Genomic DNA, 14042 nt, shown 5'->3' on the forward strand with positions numbered 1-14042 from the left:
ACATATAGTGGGGTCGGGCTCCAAATTCCTTAATAGGACACCCATAGCACAAGAGTTAATAGCAAGAATCAACAAATGGGACTTACTTAAACTAAAAAGTTTTTTCACAGCAAGAGAAACAATAAGAGAAGTAAATAGGGAGCCTACATCATGGGAACAAATATTTACTCCTCACACATCAGATAGAGCCCTAATATCCAGAATATACAAAGAACTCAAAAAATTAGACAATAAGATAACAAATAACCCAGTCAACAAATGGGCCAAGGACCTGAACAGAAATTTCTCAGAGGAGGACATACAATCAATCAACAAGTATATGAAAAAATGCTCACCATCTCTAGCAGTCAGAGAAATGCAAATCAAAACCACCCTAAGATACCATCTCACTCCAGTAAGATTGGCAGCCATTATGAAATCAAACAACAACAAGTGCTGGCGAGGATGTGGGGAAAAGGGTTCTCTTGTACATTGCTGGTGGGGCTGCAAATTGGTGCGGCCAATTTGGAAAGCAGTATGGAGATTCCTGGGAAAGCTGGGAATGGAACCACCATTTGACCCAGCTATTGCCCTTCTCGGACTATTCCCTGAAGACCTTAAAAGAGCGTATTACAGGGATACTGCCACATCGATGTTCATAGCAGCACAATTTACAATAGCTAGATTGTGGAACCAACCCAGATGCCCTTCAATGGATGAATGGATTAAAAAAATGTGGCATCTATACACCATGGAGTATTACGCAGCACTAAAAAATGACAAAATCTTGGAATTTGCAGGGAAATGGATGGCACTAGAGCAGATTATGCTTAGTGAAGCTAGCCAATCTCTAAAAAACAAATACCAAATGTCATCTTTGATATAATGAGAGCAACTAAGAATAAAGCAGGGAGGAAGAGCAGGAAGAAAAGATTAACTTTAAACAGAGACATGAGGTGGGAGGGAAAGGGAGAGAAAAGGGGAATTGCATGGAAACGGAGGGAGACCCTCATTGTTATACTAAATTACATATAAGAGGTTGTAAGTGGAATGGGAAAATAAACAAGGTGAGAAATGAATTACAGTAGAGGGGGTAGAGAGAGAAGATGGGAGGGGAGGGGAGGGGGGATAGTAGAGGATAGGAAAGGTAGCAGAATACAACAGTTACTATTATGGTATTATGTAAAAATGTGGATGTGTAACCCATGTGATTCTGCAATCTGTACTTGGGGTAAAAAAAGGGAGTTCATAACTCACTTGAAGCTAATGTATGCTAATGTATGAAATATGATATGTCAAGAGCTTTGTAGGGTTTTGAACAACCAATAAAAAAAAAAAAAAAAAAAAAATTCATCCCATGGCTGCTGACAAAAAGAACAGTGAACAGCAAATTTTTCTGCAAAGGGCCAGATGGTAAATATTTTATGCTCCACAGGCTGCTATAGTTTCAATGTTGAATATCCCACAAAGGATCAAGTGTTAAAGGTTTGATCCCCAGGATGACACTGCTGGGAGGTGCCATGGACCTTAAGAAATGGTGTTGGGGATTTAGCTCAGTGGCAGAGCACTTGCCTAGCATGCGCAAGGCCCTGGGTTCAGTCCTCAGCCCTGGGAGGAAAAAAAAAGCTAAAAAAAAAACAAGTGGGGGCCTTAGCAGAGGTCCTTATGTCATTGGGAGTGTGTCCTCAAAGGGGATTGTGGGACTCTGCCCCATCCTCTCTCTTGCTCTGCTTCCTGGCTCTTGAAGTTTTCTCCACTATATGCCCCCACTGTGATGTTTTGCCTCACCAAAGGCTCAAAGAAATAGGACTACTAGATCACAGATTGGAACCTCCAGAACTATAAGCCAAAATAAACTTTTTCTCTTTTAAATTAATTGCCTCAGGGATTCAATTATATTGGTGGAAAACTGACTAATACACAGACTATTGGGTCTCTACCACAACTCCACTCTGCCACTGTAGCACAAAAATAGTCATACATGAGACAAATCTCATAAGATCTAGTGAAGGCTGTAGTGTGTCAACTCGACTAATATAATATATCCTTACTTGTTTCCTTACCTTAAATACAATAATGAAAGTTATGTTTTAGATCTGGAATATCCCCCAAAGACTCATGTGTTAAAGGCTTGGTCCTCAATGCAGCAATGTTCAGAGATAAGGCTTTGGGTAAGTGACTGGATCACTAACACTCCGATCTCATCAGTGGAAAATCCAATTATGGCTAAATAGATTACTAGGAGTATTAGAAACTGGGCTGATGGGGCATGGTTGGAGGAAATATGTGACTGGGGAATGTGTGAAAGAGTAAGAGATACTGGGGATAGTACTTTACTCCTGAGCTATATTCCTCCAACCCCCAATTTTTTTTTATTTTAAGACAGGGCCTCAGTAAATTGTTAACACTAAGCCCTGCACTTGCGATCCTCTTGCCTCAGCCTCCCAAGCCACCAGTATTTCAGGCATGGGCCACCATGCCTGGCAGAAAGGGTATTTCTTTTTCCTGGTCCCTTTTCCTTTCTCTCTCTAGTTCCTAAATGCTGTGAGCTTTGCAGATTTCTTTCTCCACACCCTTTTGCCATAATGTTCTGAATTACCTCAGGTCCAAAGCAATGCTGCAAGTCAAGCATAGAGTGACATCTCATAAGCCAAAATAAAACTATCCTTCCCTAAGTTGTTATTTTTAGGTATTTGTCACAGTAACAGAAAGCTGACTAACACAATGAACATCATAACAATATATTACCCATCCTAAATGGACATAAAGTTCTCCAAAATAATGTTGTTTTCCTCGCTGTTATAACAGAATTTAAGAAAAAAAAATGTGTTTACATTTTACCTGAATAATTTCAGAATTAAATTTTGATTCCAAATGTGCCGCTCTTTCTGCTTCAATATTTTCTTCCAATTTCCTTACTCTCAGAGTAGTTGCCTAAAAACAAATTAAAAGTTTAAACTGATAAACACTGGTATTTAAAATAGATATGGACTGGGGATGTGGCTCAAGCGGTAACGCACTCACCTGGCATGCGCTGGGGCACTGGGTTCAATCCTCAGCACCACATAAAAAGAAAATAAAGATGTGCCCACCGAAAACTAAAATATATATAAATAAAATAAAATAAAATAGATATGAATAGGGCTGGGGATAAGGCCTTGGGTTTGATCCCCGGAACCACAAAAAAAAAAAAAAAAATAGACATGGATCACTGTATTCCAAAACTGTAATTATCACTTTAGATTACTTTATCTATAACTTCAATTTTCGTACTTTGCAGAAGTGAGGCATACTCAGGAAGAATGCCCCAGAGCCAGCTTTTTCTGTCTTTGAGTTTTACTGAGATACAACTTCTACACAATAATCTACACATATTGAAAGTATACATCCATCTTCAAGTAATCAATAACCAGCTTTCTGTCATTATAAAGCAATTTGTATTTTCTGAAATTTTATGTGACTTAAATCATACAATGTATACTCTTTATTACCTGGTTTATTTCCCCCTGCATAAAGTACTCTGAGATTTCACTCTTGTTGTGGGTTGCATGTAGAAATAATTCAATCCTTTTCATTGATGAACAGTGTTCCACTGTGTTGCTCTACCGTAACTGGTTTCCCTGTTCACCAATTGATGGACGTTTGTTTCCAGTTTAGGTTTTTACAAATGAAGCTGCTGTATTTATGTACAAGTCCCTGTCTGAACATATACTATCAATTCTCTGGGGTAAACAGGGAGGAGTAGATTGACTGGGTCAAATGATAAGTATATACTGAATATTTTAAGAAACTGACAGAGTTTTCCTAAGTGGTGGTACCAATATACACTCCAAACAAGAATGTATAAAATTTTCCATTGTTCCACATCCTCATCAACATTTGGCATCATTGCTTATTTGTTTGGGGTTTTCAAACATTTAAATAGGTATATAATGGTATCACATTTGGTTCTAATTTTAATTTCCCTAATGACATTGAGCATCTTCTCACGTACTTATTAGTTATCTAAATATCTCCTCTGATGCTGTACCTACTCAAATCTTTTCTTTTTTTGTGCTGGGGATTGAACCCAGGGCCTTATGCAAGCACTCTACCACTAAGCATCGTCAGTCCCCCTCATTTTTAACTGGGCTATTTTCATATTATTTTAATATTCTAACATAATATTTCATTATTTTAAAAGTTCATTATATGATCTAGATATGTCTTCTATTAATATGTGATTTGCAAATATTTTCTCCCATACTACATCTTGTCATTCCATGATTTTAACAAACAGTATCTTTCACAAAACAAAATTTTTCTTTATGACAAAATCTAATATAATTTTTCAAGCAAGATTCAGTTTCTGGCCAGAAACAAATTGAGAGAGAAAGAAATTTTTTTAATACTATTTATGTTGAGAAAACGCAACCTTGGAAAGCACTGGATTCCTACTCTTAAAGAGGGAACTGGTCATGACCAAAACCTGTTATGGGGTCATGGGCAGGTAAAGTAGGACTATAAGAACACCCAGCACATCTCAATATAATAGTGTGCCTAGAGTTCTCTGTCAAATACAGTGATTTCAATAACAGTAGAGAAATACATTAATAATCTTATTTCCCTTCCTAGAGAAAATTTTCGCAGGAGATAATATCAAACATTTAGCCTAATCCAAGGTGAGCTTTTTTTTTTATGTTCAAGTTGATTAATTTTATTTTTCCTCTATTCTACCACCATTTCTTTTTGTTTGCAGTCAGCTGGTAATGGGTCACAATGAGAGAAGCAGTATAAATTAAAGCCTGGATAATAATCAAACAGTCTTCGAATAACTACACTTCTTTTAGGACAAAGCACATTCCTGTAATGATTACATAGCCAAAACACAAACACCCCTTTTTCTTCAGAGGCCTTTTTAGATGTAATTACTACTGATGGCCCTCATAGTCAGGAGCATTCTGCTTGGGGATATAATCACACTTTGTTTCACAAACACACAAAAGTCATAAGTTTTTTACATTGAAGTATATGCTTTATTTAGATTTTACAACTCCATCAATAATATTTATTAATAATTTAATATATTCAAAATATTTTTTCAGGAGGCTGAAAGCAATAATTCCAAATGTGATCCTTTTGGGTCTAAAGGTAATTTAAATCCAAAATTATAAACTAATACTTTATAATATAATCTCTTTGAAGGTAAAAATCTGACATTTATGCCCTATGCCACCAGATTTTTTTTAAATAACAGGCTTTCCAATGAAAGATGAAACTAGTCAATATTCATAGTTCAATCTGAAGATTCAAAACACTCCAAAACAACTGAAAATGAAAAAAATTGGATATTTGCTATAATTAAGAAATTTTACTTCATGTTTTAGTGTAATAACGACATATTTTTTAAAAATTCTACCTTTATACATATTTTATACACACACACACACACACACACACACACACAAAAGGATGAAATTATGTGATGTTTAGATCTGCTTTAAATAATAAAGCTGGAGTTTGGGTATAGGAATTCATGAACTACACCTTCATGATCATAAGCTGATAATTATTGAAGCTGAACAATGGACACATGAGGATTTGTTACAGTATTTTTCCTACTTTCATATATGATTGAAATGTTCCATACAGAAATTCTTTTAAAAATAACAACAAAAGCAAAGGCATTAAAGGTTAAGGGGCAAATATGGTGCAAGTACCATTATTTACCCAATTAACAACCTAGTGTTTTGATAATGAAAATAAAATATCATTAGAACAAATTAAACTCTTTACGCCTAAATATAAAGTATATGGGAAGGGAAGAATTTAACTCAATTTCTATTTATATTGTTTACATATTAAGATAAATTGTGATGATAGAATGTGATGATCATTATTATCCAAACTACCTGGTATGAAGACACGATTTGGTGTGAATATACTATGTATACAACCAGAAATATGAAAAATGGTGCTCTATATATGTAATAAGAATTGTAATGCATTAAAGAACAAAGTTGAAAGACATATTTCACAATTGCAAAAATTACTACAAAGCTACAGTGATCAAACCAGTGTGGTATTGGGATAAGGATAGACATGTAGGGGGAAAAAAACTAAATGACCAGAAACAAACCCATAATTAGTAGTTAACTGATTTTCAACAAGGGTTCAAAGGCCATTACATGGGAAATAACCACCTTTTTATTAAATAATGCTGAAACAACTGTATATACACATGCAAATAATGAGTTTGGACACCCTACCATACATCATATGCAAATATAAATGGATCAATGTCCCAAATATAAGAGCTAAAATCATAACATTCTTAGAAGAAAACATAGGAGTAAATCTTCTTGACTTCAGATTTGGCAATGGATTCTGGGTCATAACACCAAGAACCCAAACTATAAAAGGAAAAAATAGATAAGTTTAAAATTAAAAACTTATGGGTACCAAAGGACCTTATTTTAAAAGTGAAAAGACAATCTACAAAGGGGAGACAATATAAATCCTATACCTGACAATGATCTAGTAACCAGAATACATAAAGACTCATACAACAAAAAGTCAAACAATTCAAACTAGGGTGTAGCTTAGTATGGAAAAAAGTGTTTTTCAATTAAAATATTAATAAAGAACTTGAGTAGCTATTTATCAAAAAAATGCAATGATAAAAAATACATGAAATGATGTTCAATGTTATTAACCATTGAAGAAATGTAAATCAAAAATACAAAGAGAGAGACCTTCATATCCACTAAAATGACTACAATTTTAAAAACAGAAAATAACAACTATCACAAGAATGTGGAGAAGCTGGAAACCTCATGTGTTACTAGTGGAAATGTTAAATGGTTCCACTGCTGTGGAAAACTTTGATAGTTCCTCAAAAGTCTTACCATATGACCCAGCAATTTCAAGCTTATGTAAATACCCAAGAGAAATGAAAGCATGTTCAAATGAAAAACTATACATCAAAGTTCAAAGCAGCATTTTTCTTAACAAAGGTGGAAAGAACTCAAATGTCCAACAATGATGAATGAATAAACAAGATGTGGGGTATCCATGAAATGGAATATTACCCAGTCTACATGCTGCTACATGGATGGACCCTGAAAATGTACATAATGTAAGAGAATCAGATACAAACTATTATATATTGTATGATATGATTTATATGAAATGTCAATAACAGACAAATCCATAGAGAGAAAGTATATTAGTGGCTGCCAGAGACTAGAGGGAGAAGGAGAGAAGGGAATGGGCACTGACTGCTAACAAATACTAGTCTTCTTAAAGGGTAATGAAAACATTCTGGGATTAGTGGTGACAGTTACAAAACCCTCTGAATATTTTAAAAACCACTGCACTGCGCCCTTTGTAAGGATGAATTTTATGATATATAGATATATAAATATATATCAATAAAAAACAAATGAATCCCTATGTGAAGGGACCAAGATAATGTCGAAGAAGTAACAACCAACTAACTTAAACTTCTGATTCCCATCATTGAAAAAACCTTCCTTCTGAATGCTGACTTTCCATCCTTAGAACAAGGGACCCCCAGAGGTTGCAGTTATATAAAGCATGGCATATACTATAGCAGGGACATTCTCATGTTTAGCCCAGACTAGAATAAACATTAACCTCTGTGACCCAAAACTAATTAAAAAATATTAGGTAAACCCTACAGAATAAAGCTTTGCTCTTAAAGAATTAACGTTGGCTTTATCAGTATTCAGTATGCTCATTTTAGATTCTGTAAATCAGGAGTCATGCCAGTCACAAGGAAATGGTCCATAGGCATTGAGAATAAAATATTTTAAAAGCTAATAACGAGCAGATAGAGGAAAGAAACCAGTCTAATAAGGTTAAAATAATTTTTTAAATTCTAAAAAGCATATATGTAAGTTTCTCTACAAAAATGACAGTCATGTATTTCATTAAAAACAGAAATAGCCCATAATTTTGTGATAAAAGAATCAACAATTCAAGTTGTCTTTTTATTTATTATATATATAATATAATGTTTTAATTAATTATATGGTTTCCATTTAAAAAGTCAAGAGAGGGTTCTATTTTTTCTGACTAACCTAAAACTAAACAGGCTGAAATAATAAGCTGAGATCACATCTTTATTTTCACACTTTCCTTTTTTTGAATCAAATGTCCAAATGAAAACAAATTCATAAACCATTTTTTATTACTAAAACTATCAGTAAATAAAGTAAAGAGAGTTTTAAAAAAAATTCAAACGTTTAAACAAACTCCTTCCAAGAGTGGGCCTTGTTGACAGACAAAATTAAAGCACTCCTAATAATACATTTTTTTCTATCTTCTGATATGTTGAATTAATTCTCATATCCAGCAGAGGGTGCTAGAGAAATAACAACATGCTGTTCATAAGCACACACACACAAAAAAAAAACTTCCAGTAACACCAAAGAGAACTACTATAACATTCATTTAATCCTAATATAATTAATGTAACAGAATAAAATATAACATACTTCTAATTAAAATTCAAAATCCAAAACAAATTCATGTATTTAACTACATACAGGTCAGTGAACTATATACAGCACTATATTCTACGTACAGTACTACACTCTACTACACTGTTCCCTAAACTAGGAACAGATTTCTTTATATAATACAAAATAATTATGTATTTTGTCATTTATTATCTGGTTGCTATGTTCTTTCTGCAATATATTGCTCTAAGATTTTTATTTTAGTGAGTATTATAGGTTATTCTACTTTTTCTTTGTCTGATGTATAGCTCTTTAAATCACATTAAGCCCAATTAGGCAATCTACTACACTTAAGAAAGTGAGTTTTCAGTTTAAGTAGAGAAGGATGCCTCCTATTCAATCCTTTGGTACATGTTACTTTATCATAAACCAGGCATGAGCTGCCAACTCCAATTCAGCAGCACAACTAAGCAAACATACCCAGATTTTCTCTACACACATTTGCTCCTACAACTTGCATGGACCTGTTCCAAAATTTCACAAAAGTTATGAAAGCATATATGTGCAATGAACATGCTGAAAAACGGCAAAAAACAGCTCCCACAATATTGTTTCTTCTTCAAATACTATATATTTAGCTTAAGATGATATATGTGAACTTAAAGGAATTGGTCAAGCAGAAAAACTTTTATATATGAAATTTAGCCTGATTAAATAGACACCAAGAAAAATAGGAGAGGGAAGTATCACACAAGTACATACTAGCTGGTGATTTCTCAGTTATGTGCAATATATAGCACTGTTCCCCAAGCAGTTGCACAAAGTTTGCCCCAAAAATGTCCAGCAATTTATATAAGTAGAAAGTTATTTTTATTTAACTATTTTTCCAGAATTTTTTTCTTTTTTTTTTTTTTTGGTACTAGGGATTGAACCCAGGGATACTTTACCTCACTCCTTTTAAATATTTATTTCTCATTTTGAGATAGGGTCTTGCTAAGTTGCTGGACATCTCACTAAGTTTCTAGGCTGACCTCCAACTTGTTATCCTCCTGCCTCAGCTGCTGGGATTATGGAAGTGCACACTCCAAATTTTCACAAGGAACCAAAATGGCAATAATTTAACTTCAAAAAGATAATTCTAAAGGACTGAATCATTATAGACTGATTAATTCAATAATGACTATTTTAGTGCTAAGTATATTTTATTTTGTTATATTTTAATGGCTGTAAATTATTTATTATACAAGTGCTAACATTTAACTACAATACTTATTTTTCTTCTGCAATGGTGAAAAAATTGAAAATCTTAAATTAGAAGGTCTCAAATTATTTTTTTAACTTATTTTAGTTGTAGCTGAACACGATGCCTTTATTTTATTTATTATTATGTGTTGCTGAGGATCGAACCCAGGGCCTTGCATGTGCTAGACGAACACTTTCCTGCCGAGCCACAACCCCAGCCGTCAAATTATTTTTTATTATCAAAAAAGATACTCCAAAGGGTCAAAGTTTCCAAGTATTTGAAAACAGAAATACCATAATATTATACAACTCAACCAGAGTCATGTATTGAAGGATCACAGCAAGAACAATCTATGATTCATTATTCTAACCTAATGCCATAAAAATAAGCAATACTATTCAATTTTTCTGACCTTTAATGTGGAATTTTTTTAAGTAAACACATACTTCTAAGTGTTACTTCTACAGTAAAGTATATTTTTGTTGTCATGGATGTAAACCCTACAGTTATATTAATATTCTACAGTTTTCAAACAAGCTTGTATGTTTTCTTATTTGACTTTTATAACATGGTATGTTTTACAAAAAGGGTCTATACTAAATATTTAACATTTTGAATCTTAATAAGGCATTCCAATTTGAAGCATGTTTATTTGATTTGATAGTAGCTCTCTTACTTTCCATGTAGCCAGCACAGTGTATAAGAAAAACAACCCTACTCCAGGGTAAAATTAATGCTGCTTTGTGACTGAGAACATGGGAATTTCTGTGCAACAGTAAGTAGATAACCTCCAATCCACAGAATTCCACTTCACAAAAGTCCAAATATGTTATGTTTATATTCAATTCGTTTAAGCAAATGCTTCCACAGAAAAACATTCAAAATTATTAAAAACAAATGAATACGTTCATACCTTTCCATGATAATCTTATTGATATTTATTTTACTATGTGAGTCACCAAAAGGAGAATGGCATATTCAAAGGATAGCTATTACATTCCAGATACGATATTGGGTCATTACCTTAGAGGCCAAAATGGGTGCTAACACTTCTACCAGCATTTTCATTTTAAGTAAACAAAAGACCTGGATTGTGGATGAAAACTCTTCTGTCTCTAAGGGCAATTCCTTATATTTCTCTGTTGTGAATTATTATTCATTTGTAACTCTTTTATTAATAGCCAAAGCAGTCTTGTTTTCCAGAATCTTTTATTTCTCACAAACAACTCCCTTAAAGCAATCCTTACTCTAAAATTCACAGTAGTTTCAAAAAATAGTTGAACATACAAATATTCAAAACTCTTTGTGCCAGACATCTTGACCATGGTTAACTGTGCAGGTTTGAGAGTAGGAAACAAAATTAAAGTCACTGAGGATGGCAATGATCAAAGCCTGGACAGTTTCAGAAAGGGTAAATGCAAGCAAGGGGAGGCAGCAAGAATCAACTAGAGGAAATGACAACTTTCTTATTCAGCAAGAAATGAATAAGAAAGTACTTTGCTCAGCTTACAAGACAGTTTAATAGAAAAAAATTATAATGCTTTTAGGTGTGATAAAAGAAACTACAGATAATAAAAATAGGAAATACCAGGAACAGATTTTATGGGATCACAGATTCTGATTCACACAATAATAAACAAATTTATCTTTTTTGTATTGTCTCAACCATTTCTGGTAATAAAAACATCAGTATTTAACAAACTTTTAAATGAACTTCCAATTTCAATAACTATTAAGAACATACAATATTGTATCTAAATGTATAATATTTATAAGTGTGACAATCTAATCCACATGATTTCATCATTTTCCTACTTTACAGTTAGTAATCAACACAAATGGGCATTCAAAACTAATTCCTACAAACACATAACGGCTTTAAAAAGATGAATTATACAAGGTTGCTTTCATGGACAATTATGAAAAGTGAAATACATTTTTCTTTTCTTTTTCACTTGAGTACACATTTAGATATAAAAACTGCCTCCTACTCTTCTTTTACTATAGTGTAGCACATGACTGACAGAAGCAATTCAAAATTTATTTGCAAAGACGGTTCTCTCTCCATCGTAATCTTCAGGAGACTCTTCAGTTCTCTTGGAATTAGGTTTGCATCTTCTCTTTTCTCTTTTCTTATTGAGTTAAGCTTATTTCCCATGATAATAAACTCCCCTAGTTGTAAAGACGTTCATAAAAGCCATAGATATTTCTTTTTCCAGTTCATTTTTCCCTTGATTCTGTGGTATCCAGCACCACATTTATAAAATTGGACTGGGAGTTTGTTTTTTTTAATCTAAGAAACTATTGATCCACGTTAAAATGATTAAGCCACACAGTGGCATTTGGCTTATCGGATTTTAAAGATATATTTATTTATTATATATATATATATATTATTATATATTATATATATAGAGATAGATAAATAAATAAACTTCTTCCACCCATGCATATAAAGAAATATAAAGAAATCATCTTTCAAGAATGCAATTGTTAAAAAGCCTCACTAAAATTTAGAACATTTATTTGGCTAAATGTCTATTATATTTGTTTAATACTGACACTAAAAATATGTCCTATTAAATTAAAATTTTAACAATTTTCCTCTTTATTATCCCACATTAGTATAATTCTTTTTAAATACCAATGACAATTATTTATCTAGAATTACTGGTAGTTGATATCTCCAAAATTGAATACCAAACTAGCAAAAATGTTCTCTAGAAATTTAAGTTCCTGTTCATTATGTCTCCATGTGGGAAAACAGCTGATAAAAAATATATTCAGGTCTGGGTTTGTGGCTCAGTGTTAGAACACTTGCCTTGCATGTGTGAGGCCCTGGGTTCAATCCTCAGCACCACATAAAAATAAATAAATAAAATAAATGTATTGTGTCCAACTACAACTAAAAAATAAATATTTTTTAAAAAGAATATAGATAAGTCAGACAATTATAACTGCTCATTTATAAACTGAATAAAAACAGAGACTGTCTTGACTACCTTCAAAGCTTCTAAAAGCAGAGATCTGGTATTTTAAAAAAACATCAAATAGATAAGAAAAATCATACAATAAAAATAAAACTAGTCTAAAATAATTTTGTATTTATAACATCAACAATAAAAAGGATAAAACAGCAACTCAGTATTAAGAAAAAAATCAATATTGAGTTATTCACAAACATATCTTTTTTGGGGGAGGCGGGACATCGGGGATTGAACTCAGGGGCCACATTCCACTGAGCCACATTCCCAGCTCTATTTTGTATTTTATTTAGAGACAGGATCTCACTCAATTGCTTAGCAACTCACTTTTGCTGAGATTGACTTTGAATTCATGATCCTCCTGCCTTAGCCTCCTGAGTCACTGAGATTACAGGTGTGCACCACTAAGCCCAGCCACAAATATATCTTAAAGTTTAGGCACTAAACATTTTTTCAAATAAGTCAAAATTAGCTTACCAAAAATTCTATCAACAAAAAAGAAATCACTATTATCCAGTACTTTTTCACATCAATAAGGAAATTAAAATGTTGGCATGCTAAAGTGAATGCTAAATGTTTTTAATTCCAATATTCAAAGCATTAAAATTATACTAGTCCTTGTAAAGCCATGCACAAGCTACATAGTATTAAAAAATGATGTAAGATATGGTAATTCCTGAATTTACTGACCTAAAAAGATGTTCAATACAAGTGAAAAATAAGTTAGAAATATTACTTAGAATATAATCACTTTTTTAAAATGCATTCTCTAACCTTATTAATAATTAGATAGTGAATGGTAATAATAAATTTTTATCTTTGCCAACTCTATATTAGACATTACTACATAGAATTCCTAATACCCTACACCCAATTTCCCCCATTACAAATATCTTATATTAGTATGGCATAAATAATCCATTATAAACTGAAAGAGGGATCTGAATAAATGTTTCTCTGAATAAATACTTCTCCAAAGAGGATATGCAAATGGCAATAAGCACATGAAATGATATTTAACATCATTAGTCATGAGTGAAACAAAAATCAAAACAATACCATTTCACACCCACTATGGTGGTTATAACAAATAATACTGACATTAACAAGTGCTGGTAAAGATGTGGAGAAACTGAAGACTTCATAGATTACTTATGGGAATGTAAAATGGTGCAAAACAGTCCGACAGTTCCTCAAAAAGCTAAACAGAATGGGGCTGGGGATATAGCTCAGTTGGTAGAGTGCTTGCCTCACAAGCACAAGGCCCTGGGTTCAATCCCCAGCACCACAAAACAAACAAAAAAAAAGCTAAATAGAATTACCATATGACTCAGCAATTTTATTCCTAGGTATGGAATAACCTATTCACAA

General features: G+C 33.0%; 1 protein-coding gene and 1 non-coding gene across 3 annotated transcripts in view; one reads left to right on the forward strand and one right to left on the reverse strand.

Annotated features, from left to right (window-relative positions):
• Nucleotides 1–14042, reverse strand: part of Ccdc171 (coiled-coil domain containing 171) — a 382832-nt gene that overhangs the window by 303915 nt on the left and 64875 nt on the right. For both annotated transcript variants that reach the window (XM_076843419.2, XM_076843418.2), the window contains exon 7: nucleotides 2821–2913. In XM_076843419.2, the coding sequence (XP_076699534.1) occupies nucleotides 2821–2913 (93 nt within the window). The remainder of the gene's footprint in view (nucleotides 1–2820; nucleotides 2914–14042) is intronic.
• Trnav-cac (transfer RNA valine (anticodon CAC)) lies at nucleotides 13889–13962 on the forward strand. The gene has a single exon. It is a non-coding gene; the product is annotated as a tRNA-Val (tRNA).

Source organism: Callospermophilus lateralis, chromosome 2, assembly GCF_048772815.1.
Source record: "Callospermophilus lateralis isolate mCalLat2 chromosome 2, mCalLat2.hap1, whole genome shotgun sequence".
NCBI lineage: Eukaryota > Metazoa > Chordata > Mammalia > Rodentia > Sciuridae > Callospermophilus > Callospermophilus lateralis.